This window comes from Lichenostomus cassidix, chromosome 8 (genome assembly GCF_008360975.1).
Source record: "Lichenostomus cassidix isolate B80296 chromosome 8, HeHo_3.0, whole genome shotgun sequence".
In the NCBI taxonomy this organism is placed as follows: Eukaryota; Metazoa; Chordata; class Aves; order Passeriformes; family Meliphagidae; genus Lichenostomus; species Lichenostomus cassidix.
This window is the reverse complement of record NC_139489.1, coordinates 23,363,247-23,384,188: the sequence shown is the minus strand read 5'-3', so window position 1 is coordinate 23,384,188 and position 20,942 is coordinate 23,363,247. Positions and strand designations below refer to the sequence as shown.

General features: G+C 42.6%; 1 protein-coding gene across 1 annotated transcript in view; it reads left to right on the top strand.

Moving 5' to 3' along the window:
• Positions 1 to 20,694, top strand: part of TEDC1 (tubulin epsilon and delta complex 1) — a 67,874-nt gene extending 47,180 nt beyond the window's left edge. Inside the window, exon 8 of the mRNA XM_085068393.1 lies at positions 19,448 to 20,694. Within this exon, the coding sequence (XP_084924519.1) occupies positions 19,448 to 19,804 (357 nt within the window). The 3' untranslated portion in view covers positions 19,805 to 20,694. The remainder of the gene's footprint in view (positions 1 to 19,447) is intronic.
• The last annotated feature ends 248 nt before the right edge of the window (positions 20,695 to 20,942 follow it).

The following is a 20,942-nucleotide window of genomic DNA, read 5'->3' as shown; positions in this document are numbered from 1 at the left end:
AGTGCTCTTTCAAACACAAAGTAGGCATCTGTCCCGGAGAGGCAGCGTGCTGAAACAAAACAAGTGTTCTCTTGGAAGGGAGGGCTTCAAAGGATAGGCAGTGCAGAGGAGAGGAGAAAGGAGAAAGAGAAGAGGAAATCATGGCAGCCCCCAGAGGGGATGGATGCAGCAGGCTGAAAGCAGCAGTAATGGTTATAGTGAGAAAATAAAGAGAAGTATTTAAAGGGAAAGAGGCCAGAGCTTGTCATCTCTCATTGAATTAGGAGTCTCTGAAATGTCTGATGGGGGAAGGAATAAGAGGGATTTGAAACCTGTGAAGTGAGGAGACTAAGCACAAGATTTGATGGAAGAACAGACTGGCTGTGGGAGGCTGGCTGTGGAGGAAAGCAGGTGATATGAAGGAAGTGTGCATGGTATTTGCTGTATAAGGATGGGGAGACACTAGGAAGTACCCGGAGCGGGTGGTGGGCCATAAATAAAGGAGATGTTAATGTAGATGGAGAAGGTGAATCTGAGTATCAGTGTGCTGGCACAAGGAGAACAATGAAGATGCAGGCATAAAAAACCGGTGATTCTTTTCAGGCATCAAGTGGAGAGAAGGCTATCAGAGAATTTACCATACCTGTGGATGGAGAAAAAGTGAAAGAAACAGCTGCGACAGACAGAGCAGTCACAAAATTGCTGTATCATGACTTTGCGTTAACTGAGGAGAGGGTTTTTTTGCCCAGAGTGTTTGACCTTTTTCTTTTCTGGATGGAGGGGAGTGTGTGGTTTTAGATTGGGCTGTTAGGCGGGACTGTAGATCAGCTGACAAAATGAAAAATGGCAGGTTGTCAGACCAAGAAGTATTTGCCCAGGAGTTCAAAAGGCGTCTGGTGTGGAAAAAATGTGTGGAGAGCTAATTGCTTTCTTCCACCTTAAGCATAAGGAGCTAATTAGGATCAGATGGATAGGGAAGGCACAAGGAGCTGCTGCTTCACACAGAGTACAAAACTTCTTCCCACAGGGCACTGTGGATATAAGCAGTGTACATGGATTTGAAATCTGTTGTACACATTCTTGGGAGTTGAAATCCATCAAAGACTATAAAATATGCAGACACAAATTACAACCCTATGAGTTAGTAGGAGAACAAATCATTGCAGGCTGGGGGAATATTCTGAGGAAGTATATCCATGTATTTACATTTGTCTTCTGTAGGCACTTACTGTCGATCACTGTCACTGATGGGGTACTGGACTTGGCAGATCTCTAGAATCATCAGATTTGGTTGTTCCTGGGGCAAAATGGACATGACTGTTGTGGGACAGCTCAGACCTTGAATTCTAAAAATAAAATTTCCAGTGCGTGATTTCTAAAGCGAGATATGCTCTGACTTCTCCTATAGGTAACGATATAGATGCCGTTAAATATGATGTTAGGTATTATGTAATATCACACTGATTTTTTTTTTTTTTTTAATACTTAAATTTGGGGATTAAGTCCAAAAAGATTTAAATGATCATTTCTTCTTTGAAATAGATGCACTGATTGGATTTGAATAATGGTTGGTCATGTTACAATATTTCCGAGATTCTCTGTACATCATATGAGTTTGTGACTATGATAAATGGAGTGCATCTTAAGTGTGTTGTTAAAAGGCTGGTTTACCACAAATGCCTTCTCTTTTACATATGCCCTGAAACAGAATTGTTTTGTAATGCTACATGACAGCATTTTTTGGAATGCTTGGGGTCAGATGACTCTCCATCAATCCTCTTTATATCAAGCCTTGCTTTGCATATTGTTGCTGCTTATGGGATGCTTTCTTGCTGTGGTCTGTCTTTTTTTCCCACAGCCAGGATGCTTGCTGAATGCAGGCTCCTCTATCAATTGTATGTTCCTGACCCCTTCTTTTCCCTGGAGAAATAAGCTTATCAAATCTTCCCTCCTATATTATTTTTTTAATCAAACAAAGAGAAGATACAGCAGTAGCTGAAGTCGTTATCACTGACTTTGTATCTTGCAATACTGAGACATCTGGAAATTATCTTGGCTCTTACAGGCATGCCCAGCTGAGGGACAGCACAGTTTATTACAGCTCTTATGTCCACTACCTTGTACTCCACAAAGAACCTGATAATCCACAGAGTGTTTGTGTCTGTTGTTGCCAGTAGGCCTGATGTCTGTGCCAGGCAACTGGGTAGAAACTGTTCTGAACAGCAGAATTGAGGGCACATGATGAAACGTGATATGCTGGGGAAGAGACAGCGCAGTTCCTGTGGAGAGGAATCATGACTCTGAAATCTGCTGGAGCTCTCTGAAGGGACCAGTGAGCATGTGGGCAGGGGCGGCTGGATTGATGCTGCTTAATCGCATTTGCAAATGGTATTTGATGAAGGCTCTGAAAAGATTCTCAGCAAAAATAAACTGCCCACATGACTGTCTTCCCTCTTCCCCTTGAGCAAACAGCAGAGCTGGAAGCTGGGAGGAGGCGGCTGGGATGGGTTTGTGGAGGTGGTCACTGGTGGAGCCTCCCAGCCCTGGGAGCTGCCCAGGTGAGGTGCCCACGTGGAGAGGGGAGACTGAACCCCTAAAAGCACATGAAGGACAGCAGCAAAGGATTACTGAGGGTCTTTGTGCTGAGTAGGGAAGTGGTAAAGCATCAGCTAGAACTGTGTGGTAATAAATCCAGGATAACACATCTGAAGGGAGCATCATCATTTTACATGTGTTTCTTCAGATTGTCGTGGCATATGAATGAGCTCTGTGGAAAGGTCAGCGGTCAGAAATAGTAAACTGGATTCTAAAACTGTTAGGGAAGCAGAGAAAAGCAAAACTTAAAATATTCCCATCTGTTTCTGGAATGCCATGTGCGGTGCTAGTCCCATTCATAAATTAAATAAAAAAAAAGGTGTTTGAGCTGGAAAGGAACAGGGAGGGGATGCAGTGATGACCCAAGTTGTGAAAGGCTTTCTTTCCAAGGGACCTTACTGGGCTCCTTGCATGAGAAGAGGAGAGAATGAAGAGGGGTATCACAATGGGGCAGGAGGAAGCATTTTTTACTGTTCTTCTGATGCTCCTTGCTTTTCACAATGGTTGAACCTAGAGGAAGTTACTGGACTTGCTCTAAGACTGTAGATTGGGCTTGAAAACCTGTTGAAGTGTCTTTCATTTAGGAAAGCCTGCAGCTCTTTTATTTATTTATTTTGGACTGTGTAGAGGTATTTCAGATGTGTTAAAGTCATTGCTGTGCCACGATACCTGGTTTGCACCACTAAACATACCTACTTAAGATTCAGGATGTGCTTTCAGGGGCAGTGAATCTATTTGTTGCAAGTTTAATCATCTGCACACTGTGATTCTGGTAGTTAAAACGATCAGTCTTAAGTCTCTTAAAATTAAGAACCTCATTTTGCTTATTTCCTTTGGTTTCATTTTTAATTTCCTTATTTTCTTTTGTTTGTTTCTGCCTACCCCCAGCTGTTTTTTGGTTATGTGCTTGGAATGACCCTGAAACCATTTCACCTTTCTGGGACATTCACTAGAAGACATTTGAATATTGCCGTGGGATTTGGGTGATTTGTGAAACCCTGATTAATAGGACATTTTAACTGATACCCATCTCTAGGCAGCAATGTGTTCAGTATCTTGGAGGAGAGAAGGCATATGACAGAGGTGTGAGCTGAATATGGGGCTTTCTTTTTGTTAGCTTTGCTCTTTTCTGTGCAGTACTGGGCAAATAATCATTTCTTTGGTGACATTTTGGGGATCTGTAAATGATCAAAAAGGGGAGGGAAATGGTTAAGCTTTAAGAACATTTCTCCTCTCAGAAACAAACTTAACTGTAAAAGATGAAATCTCCTAATCCCAGAAGAGAACTTGTTTGTTTGCTTTCTCCTTTCTGAATATTTTGTTACCTGCTCCTCTATTAGAGGGGAGGATTTGATTTCAGTCTGCTAAAACATTTGGTATCCACAAGCTGGCATGCAGAGTATTTGACTCCAAATGGCAATCATTTCACTTTTCATCATGTAAATGCTTGTACCATTCTGAGCTTTTGTTGAAACTTGGGATATTGTATCCTGGGACCCTCTGTGTTCTCCTGCATTTAAAACAAGCCAGACTCCTTTGAGATGGGAATATGATGGGATGGAGCTTGCTCATGCATACATCTCTGAGGCACAGACCAGAAGGACTCCGATCCATTAATCTGAGCTAGAACATACTCTCTCCACACTAGAACTCTCCCCAGAAATACTGGTGGCTTGGCTAGTGGTGTGTCTGAGTACCCAGGTGAGACTGTAATCCCTGGCCCATACCAGACCTCCTTAATCACTGTGGAAGAGCACTGAAACCTACATTTTATCTGTGTTTCTGTATTTTTCTCCTAATCCATCTGCTCCTCTCCATTCAGTAGCACCTAACCTTCCCAAACCCTTGCACCTGTGTCATGGATAGGGATGGGAAGATGCAGGGCTGCCCAATAGTGCCTTGGGAAGGGGCTGTATGGGACAGGGTTGTTTCATTTTCTCTTTCTGGGGACAGGGGAGGGTGCAGGGTGGCAGGAATGGCCTGGGACATCCAATCAGATGGAGGTGATGGGGACTGAAACACAGAGGCACTTTCGCCCCATCCTGAGTTCTGTGATTGACTTACACGTTTTGCCACTGCCAATCATCACAGCACACTGACAGAGACCTTGTAGAGTCTAACAAAAAGCCATCTTTCTTCTAAGGTTCTTATATTTATAAAAGACTAAACTGGTTTTGATTCATTTTGATTTAAGGCTTCAATATTTGGAGTAGGGAAGCAGCTCCAGATGCTGATGCTGGGACATAGTTCTACATCCTTCTTGTTGTGGTTGGGGTTATTTTGTTTCTCTTACCAAGATTAAGTTGAATTTTACCTACTTAGATAAATGTACTTGCAAAGTTTTTCTGTATGCCTCATAATGATTAGAGAGGGGATGAGGAGCTGTGGGTCCCTAGTAGCCACTGATAGAGAAACAGGAAGTCTTGTTGCTTTCTGCCTGTGGGAATGGTGAGGAGCACTGGTGGGGCTGGACTGGCTCCTGGTGCGCTGAGTTCCTTCCTGCACTGGTGCAGGACTGGGTTGTGTTTCTGCTGCCTTAAACCAGGGATTCGTGGCAAAGAGACAGCTGAGTTCTCACTGGAGAACTCTCTGAGGCTTGTCAAAACCAGCTTTTTTTGCCTTTTTTTTCTTTTTTTTTGGTGAGCACACTGTTCCCATTTCATCTTTGCTGTTGCTGCTGTTTATTCTAGTTTTCTGGGCTTTTTGCTAATATGAAGATGTTAGTGTAGCAAGCAGTTAATTATCCATGCTGTCTGGGGTGGAGGAAGTGGAGGAGTGGTAGGGAATGGTTCAGTGCTGGTGTATTTCCTCAGTCAGCACATTCCCTTTCCTGGTCCCAGAACGCTTCTGTGTTCCACTTTGTATTTGCAAACCTCCATCTGGAGCACTGAGCAGCTGTCAGCGGAGCTCCTCATGCGAAAAGAAATTGAAGAACTAGCAAGACCACAAGAGCAGCATTTGGAAGTGCATGGTTGGCTGGGCCCAGATGCCTGGGTAGGAGGAGGAAACCCACAGAGATCAACCAAAACATCCATCAAAGGGAGCAGTGGAGGACATGGACAGGAGGATGGCAAGGAGGGACAAGTCTACTGGCTCTTGTGTGTATTTCATTCAGTTAAATGCAGGATTAAATTTGCTGCTGATGGAATTGCCATGGCTTTAGCAGATTTAGTCTATTAGAAAACATGAATCTGCTGCAAACAGTAGGAAGTAAATCCTGATCTTTATAGTCACTCTTTGCTCTCATATTTTCTTGCATTGGTTTATTTGTCACTCATCAATATTCCTAGCAGGAGATCCGAGGCTGCTTGTTTCTGGTAAGTGCCTTTAGAGATCCAAGTGATTGTTCATGGAAGGCAGTGTGCTCTCTTGCGATGGAAGGAGAAAGGGAATCATGTCTGTGCATCTAGTTCTCCTTTTGACAGCAAGATCTAAAATCTGGATTTGACCTGAAGTCCCCAGTAACCGTAGTTTAGGGCTGGTATGTATGTGGAAAGTTACTGCACAGAAGCAGAGCTGGGAGAGTTTTTGAAAGACTCTTGCTTGCTTCTGAGAACTCTGTGTAGGCTGGCCAGACTTGAATAGTCAGTGTTAAGCTTGCAGCATACAAAGAGTTGGAAAGATAAGTATTTATTCTTCGTTTGCAGATGCAACTTGCTGTGCAGATTGCTGAATGAGTGCCGAGCTGTGTGAGACACAGAGGCACTCTGTGTACCAGTGGCTAAATCAGCAAACTGATTTCAGACACACAAAAACTGTAACTGAAAATAAATTACCTAGCCTGACATTTTTCATGGGGATTATGTATGCTGAAAGACTTCAGCTCCTTAGGGATGAGAGGAACATTAAAAACTTGAGTGCTGTCTCCTGTTTTGTGTGCAGAACTCTGGGGTTTGAAGTAAGCGTGGGTGAAAGTTTTTCTTACTTCCCAGAAGATGCTGCTTTCCCTTCCTTTGCCAAAATGCAGAATGTTTGCTCAGGTGTCAGGGTAAGTTGAAGTATAATAAATAACCAGTGTTAATATTTTACTTGCATTATTTACGAAGGTGTTGGATACTGACCAAGGCAATGAAAGATGTAATAAATGCAGCTGGAGAATTATACTCCAATAAATTTTAGATGAGCTTTATTTAACGATAAAGTGTAAAAAACCCCCATTGCAATGAGAGAATGTGTTTTGTAGCCACTGTAAATGTTTTAGTGCATTTTAAAGAAATAAGTGTAGCACTTAGGTTCTCACAGTTAAAGCACACAATAAAACAAGGATGAGGACTAGGAATGTCTGCAGGGCTCAGATGCACAAGATATGGAAGCACAGGTCCCAGCACCACCTTTATCTTTTGAAAAGCTTGGAGGCTGATGGGTGGGATTTGAGGTACCAGCAACCACAAGGCTGTTGGATGTTGGGGCTGTGGGATTTTTGCAAGTGGTGAGCCACTACAACACCTCTGTCCTCCTCAAGGGCAGCGCCTTGGGGTCATAGCTAATTCTGGCTGTGAGAGGCTGTGCTAAACACCACAGCCAGAGGCCGTATTTTAGATAGCTCTACCTGAAACACTATTAGTGTGTTTTACTGAACCTTTCAGAGTGAGTTTTGGGGACAGTAACTTCCAGGAGGTACCTGGCTTGGTTTGCAGCTCTGAGCAGACTATGGGGATGGGTTCCCCTTCTGCCAGCAGGAGTTGGGGTCGTTGAGTGCTTTGCAGCAGTGCTTGGGGCTTTTTTTGGGTGAGTTGACAGAGGTGCTTTTAGAAACACTTTGCATTCCTGCATTCAAAGCTTAACTTTGTTTCCTTTTTTCTTGGTACCTTGGCCTTGTTCTCTCAGTTGTCTGCCTGAAATCAAGGGTACTTGATCATAAGAGAAAAAAGTACCCACCTTGTTTCTGTCTTTGTCCCTTGTGCTTGTAGGAGAGCTGACATAAAAGTAAATCTGTAATTTAGTGTTGTCACATATCTTCTCTCCAGCTAGCAATGCACCTAAATAAAGCTTGAATACGCTTCTGAGCTCAGAAGTCACCGTTTTTCTTCATTTTACTGGCTCCCTCTGAGCCCTAAGAGCTGTTTGATTGTCTCCCTTTGCAGGCTGGCTGTGGGGCCTGACCTTAAACTGCTGTAAGAGTCACAGTGGCCATGCAAGCAGCTTCACATCCACCTACAGCTGCTACTCACTCTCAGATTGTGAGATAATAGACACTGCTGAATGCATTTCAAGAATAGTGGCTTTAGAAAATGTCTGCACTGAAACTCTGAAAATGTTTTCTGTAGAAAATCTCCACCTGGGAGTTAAAGTTAATTTTCCTGGTGCCATAGTTGTGGATAGGCTGTGTTTCTGGAATGACCTTTACTGCTGTGGATGCACTGCTCCTGCCTTCCCCAAAAGCAGGGAGAAGAGCAGCAGGGCTGGGTGCTGGGGGAGGTTCTGCAATGCTCATGCAAAAGCCCCTGGAAGGGACAAGGGAGTATTTTCTAACTGAAAACCAAAACAGTTTGGGGTTGAAGAAACTCCCTGGGAGTCATGGGATTTCTTTTGTTGTTGTTTTCTTTTTATTTGTAATTCTTGGGTAACAAAAACCCTTTTCTGAAAATTTGGATGACTAGGTGGTAATACCTTCCTCTTATTTCTGTATTTTAGGAGTGGTTTGTATCAACATTCCTTTTGTTGGCTGTCTGTACAAGGACCCTGTTGCTTGAATTTCAAATTTCACATCCTGTTCTCTCGAAGCAGGGTAATATAGAGAAGTACAGGGCACAAGCAGCACTCTTTCTGAAGTGGCTACTTTCGTGTTGCACAGTGATGAAAGTCTTCTAAAAACAAAGTGGGACCCTCCAAGCCTCTGCAGGCCACTTAGATCTGAGATGATCTATCATCAGTGTTTGTCTCCACTGCCCAAGATAAAAGTTTGGTAGAACAAATTGAAAAGTAAGTGAGCAATTTATTATCCAAAGCAATACTTGTCTGTTGCCTTCCTTTGTAATTTGTAGTTGTCAGGGTCTTTTTCAGAGTAGCACTGCAGCCTTTTTGCAAGTGTCTAAATTACTTACACTGACATATTCTGGTTTTCCTATCGTATATTTTCAGTATGTGCCTATTTCTACTTTCATTTGTGTGATCTTCTAATTTAATTCAAGGATTTGGGAAAGTCTAGAGATAAAACTGGAGTTAAAAAGAAATGCATTATGAAAGGCTAGAATGGTAGAATGAAACTTTTAAAATTACTGTAAAATGCTGAAGATTTCTAATTTGGAGAACAGGGTGTTTTCTCTTATTTCCTGTGGTGTGCATTCAGAATTGTGTGGCATATGGGACTTTGACAAGGCTGGACTGTGTCTCCTTGTAGTTGCTGGTAAAGAGTCTGCATGTTTGATGATCCTGCTTGGAGCTGTCCCACTTCCCCAGAGCAGAGACTGTCCTGAGTGGCAGGCTTGCAGATCTTCTTGGGAAGGGACTAAAGAGGTTTAGGTGAGCTCCTGGCTCCACAGGACAGGAATTATGGTCAGCTTGGATGTTCTTGCTGAAGTTTCATGTCTGCTCTTTTTGTGTTGGCATCCTCTTCAGGTGAACAGAGGTGATGCAGAAATTTGTTTGAAGACCATTTATTATTTTAAGATCTGTCCTTGTCTGGATCTGCAGAGTTACTGCTGGAGTATAATTGCATTTTTGGCCACTATTTGTTTTTTCCTTTGAGTTCAGTTGTTCTCCTCAGAAATCAGCCACTGGGAAGAAAATTACATATGCCAAAAAATCAGAAACAGAGAGTACATAAAATATTACTGAACACGATTATGAAATCACAGAACCATTTAGATTGGAAAAAGCCTGCTAAGATCATGGAGTTAAATCCAGCACTGCCAAATCCACCATTAAACTATGTCTCTTAGTGCCACATTTACATGTCTTTTAAATCCGTTGGGGATGGTGACTCAGCCACTTTCCTGGGCAGCCTGTTCCAGGGTCTGACAACCCTTTCTATGCAGAAATTTTTCCTAATATCCAACCTAGACCTCCCCTGGCACAGCTCGAGGCCATTTCCTTTTGTCCTATTGCTTGTTACCTGGGAGAAGAGGCTGATGCCCACCTGGCTACAACCTCCTTTTGGGGAGTTGTTCAGATTGATAAGGTCTCCCCGGAGCCAGCATACATATTTACAGGTTTCTAGAAGAGTGAGGTATCTCATGAGGCTTTCAGCATAGCTGAAAAAGCTGTTTGCCTTAGGTATGTCCTTTAGGGATCCATCCCAAGGGCTGTCCTTGGAGGAGCTGCCTCTGTGCATCTCTTCAGGGGTGAATCCAGTGCAGCTCCATGGCAGGAGGAGAGCTGGGTGCAGCCCTGCCCCTGAGCAGCTCCATCACACGGGCTCACTGTGCTGCTCTCACAGAGTTCAGCTGCTCTCAGGCCTAAGAGGATTAATTTCCCCTTGCCTGTTGTCATAGTTATTTGTAGGCTCAGCACACAGGCAATGCTTTTATCAGTCGTGTGCTTTTGTATTGATATTTGGAGGGGTATTTGTATTTTTCTGGTAAAGACCCTGAAAAATATTAATGTTGTTCTCTCTCCTCTTTTCTTAATCCTGTATCCTTTTCCTTTATCTTAAGCTAAATTGACTTTTCTGACTCCCATCAATGAATTTAGAGACATGAGCCTTAAATGCAGACCCATTGGATTATCTTAAAGAGAAACCAAAGCAAAAAGCTCCCAAAACAAACGAAACAAACCCAAGGAAAATATGTTATCCGTTCCAACAGGATCAGGTCACCCCTTGTTATGAAATTATCTGAGTCAAATGGTTTAATTAGTGTCTAACTTTCCATTATTACTGTGCTTCCTCACCATCTTTCCATTGGAGAACACCGTGGGTGTTGATCTGAAGGCTTAGGAAGTGCATTGCAGTATCTGATGTTTAACTGAAGCAGGGAGCAGCAGTGCCCTGCCAGGCTGTGGCAGCTCTTCTCCTCCAATGTAGCTATGGATGTTCTGGGTATTAAAACTGTATTTTTAGTTATAAGATCTATTCCTAGATAAGTAAGATAGGTAGCCATCTTCTCCATGACTTACTTCCCTGTCAGTTTGTTTTGGAATGACTATAGGTGCACCAGGAGCCAGCATTCCGAAAGTGGATGTCTTGCTTTAAAATGCATAAGATTGGAGATGCATACATTCCTCTCTAATTGCAGGAAATTGCAGATCCTGGCAAAATTTGGAATGCAGCTGCTTGTATAATTACATCTTCTGTCAGTTGCTGTAGCTCAGCTTTACAGCCCTTCTAAAATATCTTCATAGTTTATGGTACAAATGATGCCCCCATTAATATTACTTTGGGATCACCCCTTTCATTTATTCACCACCGGTTCCAAAGGCCTGAGATACTTACTCATGCTGAACTAATAATGAGTGTTAAAAATAAGGGATTCTATTATGGTGAAATTTTGCTTTAGCTGCTATAATTATTGTTAAACCAAAAGAAATTATTTAAATTTCTTACTGTTTCTGGGGGTGGGTTTAGTAAGAAGTATCAATTCATGTACCTCAAGTCAGTTTGATTTTGGATATATGCAAATCTTTCCATTTTACAGCCTTAGGAAATAGAGGGTAATGGTTCATGGAAAAGTTGTTAGGTTATTGGCAACTAAGTGTTGCTATCTTCCACTGGCCATTGAATGACAGATAAGATAGAGATCACAACTCAGTTTAATGAAATGTGTTGGCACCACTTATACCACCATCACAGGTGGGAAAGGGTTGAAAGGTTGGGAAGGGTTAAAGGAAGGGTAATAAAGGAATTCATTTGGTCTGGCTTTTAGAGAAGTGAGAAAATTGTAATTTAACCAAGGCAAAGTTCATAGCTGGACCATGCTCTGCAAATTCATAGGCAGAAGTGGAATTTTGAAGGTATTAGACTTTAGATGAAAGTTGGTAAAAGCAGACCCAGTGGCTGAGGTAGAACTTGCTGAAAAGGGGTGTGTTTTTAACCATAATTGTATTTCGCTGCTGAGGTAGTGCAGTGATAGGGTAGTATTTTGATCTGCTGGAGTCTGTGTTTAGAAACCCAAAACTGTATGTTTCTGGAACAGACCCTGTAGTTTACCAAAATGTAGCAGAACATTGCAGAAATTACCAGGTGAGAGACTGTAGCCTGTGCTTTGTGATAGATTAGACTATTCAAACAGTTTATTATGACTTTAATCCACGAATGCATGAGCATCGGCATTAAATGGGCTATTTAAAGTCTCTTTGTGTACAATCAAGGATCTCACGAGAAGAAAGAAACCTCATTTAGGCAGGACAGTGTGGGAAGTCTTCAGCTATTGAAATAGAAAGTGATGGTTTCTAGCTTTTTAAACTGGTTAGTCTTGAGTGTGTAGAAATTGCAGCAGAAAATTAAAACTCTTGAAAGCTGACAGCAGAGAAGCTTGATTCAATGAGACAAGGTTTATAGAGCTGCAGTACTAACTCTGTAACTTTCTTAGAGGCTTGAAATTACATTTGGGCAAGTTACTATAAGACATGAATTTGAAATTAGGATAAGGTATTTTTTAGAGTAAAACACCTGCTTACTCAGTGTTGTAGTGTTTCCAGAACAGCTGATTTTAGATACTGCTTTTGCTTTAACTTGTGGGCTCTTGTATATAAGCAGCAAATGCCTTTAGATTATTTTCTGAAGGTTGGGGGTCTGATTTTCCTTCTCAGCAAATGTTTGAACTTCATGGGCTCTGCAAGGTCCTGTCCCCCCTGCTCTCTAATTTTTCCCAGCAGTAGGAGCTGCAGGATTTGATTTTCCGTCAATTATGCATTCACAGCATCCCTTGAAATAGTGCCTTTCTCTGCTCCTCTGAGGCTGAATGGATCACTGTCTACAGCTAAGGAAGGAAAGCATTTGTCATACCCTTAACCATCATTGTTTAAAAAAAGCAAACATTTCTGTTAAAAGAAAGTGGTGCCCCAGCCAAATTATTGTTTATTGTTAAAGAAGGGTAAAGCCCTCATCCTACTTATGTGTGAAAAAAGCTTTATTTTTATGTCTTTGGGGTCACACAGACCTCTTGGGTTATTGATTTCTGTTCTGTACAAGGAGAAACAGTGCTGGCATGTTCCGTTCCTGCTGTCTCTGATGGTGTTTGAGACAAACTCTGCTTGGGAATCTTTTTGGGTGCTGTTTTACAGTGCAACTCTGTGCAGCAAGGTACAGAATGCATGTTGTACAGTGAGGAAGTCCTTGCACAGGAACACAAAGGGGTTGTGGGTGGGAATTGTGGGATCCCTGTGACCATATTGGTTATATTCTGCTTTCTTTTAATATGTACAGATACTTCTGCTGTGCTTAGAGTGAACTCTGCTCTTCTTCCCACTATGTTATTGATACTCTTGCTTATTATTTCCTTTTACTCTTTTCTTTTGTACTTGGTGCTGTTTTTTCTGGGCTGACAAGGAGGAGTTTCTTAAAAGTAGTCTGCAAATCCTTCTTTATCCTCTTTTCTCTATCCCAGAAAGACTGTCAGCTGGGATTGCAGTTCTGCAAGGCATTTCTTGGGGGTGGTAGTGGAAAAACCACTAAACTGTAAGGCAACACAAAGTATAAATAATGATCTTTTATAAAGTGTTTGTACTGATCGAAGACAAGTGCTTGTAAAGTTCAGCCCCTGGACTGATTTGAATTCCACTCTGGAAACTGAAAGCTCCTAACTCCTAAACCAGAATTAATTTGCCATTCCTGGTTTCCAGTGCCCAGCTGTCAGGATTTCTGCACAGCACCCATGCCCACAGCCTCTGAGCAATGCCAGTATCTCTGTGCTTATCCCACTTTCATGTATACTTATAGATCTTTATCTAATATTGATGCTTGTCTGTTGAATTAGGGTTTGTTCAGTTTACATGGAGATTGAGAGCTCTGGGCAGCTCCTCTAGGCTGGTGAACCCATGCTTGAGATGTGATGTGCTGGGGAGCTGTTTGGAGCCAAGGTGATGAGTGCACAGACTGGCCTGGCAGGTCTCTTCTATTTCTGCAGTCTGACCCTTCATTAATCTTACATTGCCAATCATGTAATATTTCTCTTCATCCTTTTCGACTCCTCAGGCACAGGGGCCTTCTTGGACATGGTAACTTTAAAATAAAACTCAGAAATGAGCATCCTGTAGGAGTACAAAATTCTGCAAGTCAAATGCTGTTTGGTGCTTTCAGAGTTTATGAAATGTGTTGGGTTATTATGCCCTGATGGCAAAGGAGCATGACTTGGTGGCTTGGATATTGTATCTGTTTATATTTCCTAATTTCCTTTCACTCCCCAGTCCCAAAAGATATGAGATTTTTCTGTTTGTTCCTTGTGTCTGGGAGCACAAAGCAGGCTCCCAGGCTCATTGTGTTTTCTGGCAAAGGCAGTCATCACAGTTTGTAGTATCTGTACAGCTTGGCAAGGATAATTTGTATTTCATCCTCTATGCATATGGGGTCTTGTGCCTGTTCAAAAGAGAAATATGAGCAGAGGAATGGACAGATAGGACTGGAGACACAAAATGTGCCATTTCTAGGTTTGGGCAGTGTGTTTTTCTGAACAATACCATTCTAGCTGTTTCTGCAAAACTCCTAGAATAAGAGTTTGTGAAGCGATTGTGAAGAATCCTAGAAGAGATTGTGATTTAAAAGTAATAACATGATTCTGGTCTTCATCATCCACTCAAAAGAAACTCCAGCCATTTGATTTGCTATTCCTTCTTTGAAGCTGGCAACAATACAATCATAAAATGGAAATGCTCTTGTGATTCCCCCTCCTCTTCCTGGATGTAGGTATTTGGACTTTTCCTTGCTGCTGCTTTTTAAATCTCCGTCTCTAGTTAGTGGCTTCCTTTGAGGATGCAACTGCAAGGCAGAGCATTCATTTGCTTTCATGTGAAGCTTTAACAAGCTGAAATGTTGACTTCCAGCATTTGGAAGATTGTCACTTTTGCTAGGCCATTACTGGAAATGATTTAAGTAACATGAAGTGGTTATCTAGATCTCTTAGCATCTCTTTGGGATGTCTTGCGTGTTGGTAAAATTCTCTCCGAATAAGTTCACATTCAGCTTGCTTTTTAGCAGAAAAAAGAACCAATCTGTGTGTAATTTTTGCTGCACTTTTTATTAGTGAGTTATTAAAAATGTGAGGTCAGGCTCTCTGATATGTTTCCAAGCCCTATGGAATGAAACACAGAGCTCTGGGAAGCTCATTACTGGAAAAATGCAGGTAAATGTGAGGGAGCTGAGGGGCTGGAAGGTCTCCCCTTTGAGGAGGGATCAAGGGAGCTGAATGTGTAGGGCATCTAAGCAGGTGATGGAAGCAGAGCTTCACAAGATGGGCAGCAGAAAGACTGGGGCTGTCCACATGGCAAACTGTCACACGTCCAGGGGAGGTGAATCTGGATAACGCTGTTCTGACCTCACACCAGTGGAACACGCAAAGAAACTGGAAGGCAGCTTACTTGAAATATGCAACACATTACCTTTGCCATGATTTGCCCACTGAACCCATTGTTACAAGATTTATAAAGACAGAGGATTGCCAGGACTGAAAATAGCTGAGATAGCACTGGCTAGCCTTTTCATTCGGACAGCTGTCTTTGGTTAGAAGACATTTCAGAGAAGGTTGGGCTGAGGAGGTGCTGGGGAAGTTAATAGTGTGTGTAAGTGTTTGCAGGCTTGAAGCCTCTTCTGTGCATTGGTGCAGAAGTTAATCCACCATGGTGGATTAACCAAGCTGCCTGCTCAGCCTGGCTTTTGGATGTGCCTCCCCTTTGGATGTTCCCCTTTCCAACTCTGTACTGGGCCCATTCTTTTCTGTTCTGGCTTGGCCATTTTCCTCAATCAGATACCAGCCTGAATGTTTTTGTAAACACAGCATCCCAGTGATTCCCAGGGAGATGGTAAATCCTTTCCATACTGGACAGAAGTCCTGCCTGGCTAGGTTCCACCATGCCAGGGACTAGAGGCCACCTGTCTCTGCCCACCCTCCAGCCAATTTTGAAGAGATCTATTTTATTATAGTGCCTATTCCTTTGCCTATTCCTGCCTGTGTATATTCCAGCAGTATCTGTGCCTGTGTACACTGCAACCCTCTGCACTGTGCCAGGTTTGGGACAGCACAGGCTGGCTGTCACTTTGGTCCCTTTCTAGTCTGATCCAAGATGCAATACTGCTCCCTGCAACTCCACTAGTTTGTTGGCTTCTTCTTAGACCAAGAAAGTTATTACAGTTTTCCCATTATTTAGTTCCTAATACCTTTCGAAGACTGAAGTTACCTAAAGGGAAACACTTGGGTGCACTCAGGGCAGTTTAGCCACTGTCCTGTCCCAAAGAGCAGTTGGTGATGTGGTGAGATGAAGAGCTGGAAGGGAGAACCCAACCCACTGCAGAGCAGGATACATGCCAGTTTGAAGATGCTGATTCTTCATCAGCTGATTCCCTCTGTGTTTGGAGTGGATTTCCTCAAAGTGCACTGGGTCCCGTTGGGATGAGGATGGTTCTGTACAAGTGGAAAAGATGATTATCATGTTGTTGTATTTATTTGGAGAGGATGTGCAGCAGTTTTCAGACAGCACTATGCACCTAATTGGGAATTCAAATTCCAGCTGGTAGATTGAGGCTGAAAGGCAGAGCAGTGGGATAGAAACGGGCAGGCACAAAATGCTGAGGCTCCTAATCTTTTACAATATGTTTGTTTAATACAAAGTGGTCTATTGAGATTGTTTTGCAGAGTAGAATAATCGTTGTGTGCTGACTAATGGGAGACAGCAAGCTGTTAAAGAGCATCAATTAACCATACAGGAGGAGATTATTGTGTATTTTCACAAGCATTCAGGATGTGAAGAGTAAAGGATATTGCTTGAAGGTAACCCTCAGAGATTTTTAGCAATTGAAATCTATAAACTGCAACAAGACTATTTGTGGCCATACATATGTTTGCAGAGCCTTCCAAGAAGAACAGAACTGGAGTTAGCTTTCCAATTCCAGATTGTGCTAATAGGAAATAAATAGTGCTTTGCTGAACTCATTCTCTTATTTAATATTGATAATTTTTAAAATTTCCCCTCTTAAGTTTATCTAATGTTATCCCAGGAAATGCTGGTCCTCTTTACAGAAGATAGCATGTGCAACACCCTTTTGATACTTGGGTGTAGGTTTTGTTACTCTTCTGTTTGCCTCACTGTGAGGCTGTTGTTCTTGTCCTTACAACTGCTCCTGCTTCCCTATAGTAATTCCTATCCCCACTGTTGCTGTGAGTTAGAACTCAATGCACTCAGTGCTGAGAGGAGCATTCTGCTCCTCCATCACGTGCCTTGTTTAATGGATAATAAAATTCTCCAATTTTGACTGGTGGAGAGTATGAAAACCTATGTTTCATTAAGAATGCTTTTCTACAGCCCTACTATGCTTCTGCTTGAGTTTAATGTGAAAAATAAATAACATTTTGTGGGCTCTGTTTGCTGAGTGATGTTGTTGTTTGTAACTAACAGGAAATTTTTCCCATCCTGGATTCCACTGTTAAATCCATTTTGTGCAAACATCATTTTCCATTTATTCATTGGCTGTGGGGAGACCAGATAACATTGAATTTATTTTTTCAGTTTTGTTCCTTCTAAAGTGGTATTAGAGAATTGCACCTCAGTTATTCTTACAGCCAACAGCAAGAGATGTCCCTGGGATTGCTTGGGGATTATGAGAAAGAGGGACCCCTGGTTCTTGGACAAGGACAAAGATAGACTTCTCTCAGCTTCAATTCTCTGTTCAAATGCCTTAATCAACAGAGGTCTCCTCTAACAGATGGTTCTGCATCGATAAAGCCTTTAATGTGTTAGTAAAAATTCAGAGAAATTTACTCCTTTTCTGATTTGATTGATTTTCTTAATCTTCTTTAAGCGGAGGCTGAGGGGTGAGAATAACTCATCAGAAGACTATGGAGAGGATTAATTACTTGGCTGCAAAACTCATGAAGATATTCTGAAGGAAGATGTGGGATGAGTGAGTGACACCCTGGTAAAGTTGGTGTCAGTGGGGAAATTTAACTGTGACTGCAGCCCTCGCACCTGCAGTGTTTCACTGTAAGAGAATGTAGACAGATCCCCTGTATGTCATAACCTTCTGAACTTATTTCTGTAATAAAACCTTCCCCACTGCTCTGGGGAAATTTTTTTTTTCCTCTCTCACAGACAGCAGCTGGTCTGACCCTGAGCAGCTGTAGCTTGACAGTGGGAAATGCTGCAGGTGTTTTTCTACCTTAGGACTCTTGTCCTTGCAGCTGGTGCTGCTTTGAGCTCTGCCTGATCTCTGGTGCTTCAGAGAGCTGCCAAAATATCCCTGACTTTACAGGGAACTTGTCAAAGCCCTGATGTGTGAGGTACCGATATCTTAATGCAGATCTGCAGATTTAAAACCCCAAGGAGTTGTTCGGCTTCAGCCCCGGGCAGGGAAGGGAGGGGTTGCAGAGCAATTTCAAGGCTGGAAGGGGTATCATTAGCACTGAGCTTGACCTGAGCTGAGCTTTGGCCAAAGGATTCATCCCTGGAGCTGCAGTGAAGCATTTCATGGTTCATTATCCTCACAGTAGGAAACAATGTCTTACTCTGAAGCTGAATATCTTAACTTGAATTTTCATCCATTTGATCTTCTTATGGCTTTGTCAGCAAAGTCTGATCTTTACCACCTTCTTTTCCACTTCCTTTTAGGAACTAAAACAAATTATATATCTGTTTCCATGAATGGAGTATTTTGAACTCTCTAAGTTTCATATTCTAAGGTTTGTTTTCTGGGCTGTGGGTCATTGGGTGATCTGCCTGTGAATTCTGCTCTCTGTTTCCCTGTGTTTTTTTGAGACATGACCTCCAGAACTATGCACAAGTCTCAGGAGAGCTCTGGGATTTGTGCAGGTTGCAGAGGCAGCACTGCTTTTTGGAAACTTAGCTGCTTTTTGACTGATTTGGCAGCTTTTTGCCATAGCAGAAACAGAAAATCCCATTGGGCCAAAAAACCATTTCCCTGAAGGCCTTAGTGGGGTGCCTCTTTTACAGATGTTTCCCCACTGACAAGTGCATTTTGAGATGAGTCACTGAATTCATATTTAATCCACTAGTAAAATTGGCAAGGCAATTACCATCTTGCAAGTTCTTCAAATCAAATTGTTAGAGAACATTAAATCAAATGCTTTGGAGAAATCCCAGTATATACAATTGCTTTTATCATCCAGACAGTGATGCTGTCACAAGAAAAGCTTTTATTTTATTGGGGCCTGTCTTTAGTGAAAGTGTGCTGCCTGGTACTCATTTTTGTCTTGGCCTCTACTTCTTTGTCTCTGCTCCATTATTTTCCTTTCCCTAATTGTTACCCCATAATGAGAATTGAGAATTAAGGAATTGCTAGCTTACACTTGTCACCCCTACTTTTCAGCATTGCCAAGCGCAGAAAGCATTTGCAAACTGAAATAATGCTCTTATTCACAAGGCAATTAATCTGCTATGACAACCTGGTGGCGTAAAGCACAACAGGGATGAAGGTCACTCTGCTGGGTCTCCATGTGTTTTGCTCTGAAGCCAAACCACCCCCTCCCCAGTAAGAGGGCAGCATGCAGAGCCTTGTGTGCAAGTCATCACTGGAGGGGCTGGTGGACTGTGAATCTGCAAACAAATGACTACAGGCAGCTTTCTGGTTGCTGAGCTGCAGCCTGACAGAAGGCACATGTTAGCTTAATTCAGTTTTCACTGCCACACGCTTTAGTTTACACTCACAGTTGGCTCTTCTTTTTGGTACATCCTAGTCCAAACATGACATTTTGTGTTGTTTCCTGGGGGGAGGATTTGTCTCACAGAAATGTACCATACTCTTCCCCTCCTGTTCTTTTTCTTCCCTCTACAGGTGATGGCAAGAGCAGAACTGCAGAAGGAGGGGTTCTCTGCCACGGCTAGAAAGATACAGGAAAGCGTTAAACTAAAACTGCGAGATCTTTCATCCCTTCATGCTCCAAAGAAAAATGAAATGCACGGTTCATACAGGTTGGTGCTGAGAAACAAACATCCTGCCACCAAAATGGGCTTTGGTCAGTCTGTATCCAAGGAGCCTGTTTCAGCTGTCAGTGCTACAGAGGTGATCAGAGAGCTGCAGATGAGAGAGGCCAGCCTGCAGAGAGAGCTGGAGCAGCTGCGGGAGGAGTGCCGGCAGAGGCTGGAAAAAATTGCAGAAGGGTTGGAGGGAGTGATTTGTATCTCCCCTTGAAGAGATAAAACTGGTCTGAGAGGAGCAAAGGAATAGAATGGCTTGATCATGTTGTGCAGCCTGGCATGGGGGAGTGCAAGGTGAGGAACCAAATGTGATTTCTAATTTTTTAGCCTGGGAATCATAACTTGTTACTGCTGTATGAGTTGTACTGGGGCCATAACCTCAGTGGCTCTCTCTGCAGCCCCTTTATTGCTAACCTTGCCAATTAAATTCTGCATTAGGCCTTGGTGGGAGTGTGCATAAATCTCCCTTTTATCTTCTGGATTTCTAGTTCTTCTGCCAAGCACTGGGCTCTTTTACAGCGCTCAGCTGCTAGGCACGGTGTACGTTGAGGCTGTGCATTGAAGTACTAATTGCATTCAATATTTCCCAGCAATTGGAAGAGTTCATTAGTCAGAAAAATCCAAGTATTGGAGAGCGTGAAAAATACCAAGGCTTAGAGAGATTGGAAATATTCGAGAAAGTGTGTTGTTTTAATTCAGCTGCTTTGGGTATTAGTGGCAGCTATAATGTAGTCACAATAAAGAAAAACAAATGCCTAATAATAAATAAAGCACTGCACTGATTTCATTTACTGGTGTGATGCACTTGAAGTAATTGGGTTCTCAAAGAGAACAAACTAGAAACCCATTCCATCAGGTTATGAGTCACAATGAGAGAGATAACTTACGGACCTGCTATAGGAATTTTCTGTGATACAGAAATATGACCTTAACTTCCAAGCTTTGAGGAGTCTCCAAGCTCTGTCTCTGGAGGCTTCTTCCCTTGGAACATTGAAATGCTTTTCCTTTGGCCTTCATTTGCTACCCTTTTCTGGTTTGCTTTCACCAAGGAATATTTTTATATTCTGGTTGTACACTTTCAGGAATAAATAATATTTAAAGAAACCGGTCTGCTTTTCATTTGTGAGTTGCTGTGAGCAGTGGGGTTTGCTCCATCTTGGGGAGCAGCCCCTGGGAATGGGCTGTTTATGTGTGTTGTCCAAGGCTGTCTGTCACAACCAGAGTGCCTGCTGGCAGCTGGCACTGGAGTGACACACATTCTTGGAGCAGAAAACCCCTGTGGGACTGGAGAGATCCGTGTCTGGGGCAGGTGGCCCCAGGCTGCTGCTCCTGGAAGAATCTCCATGGCTTTC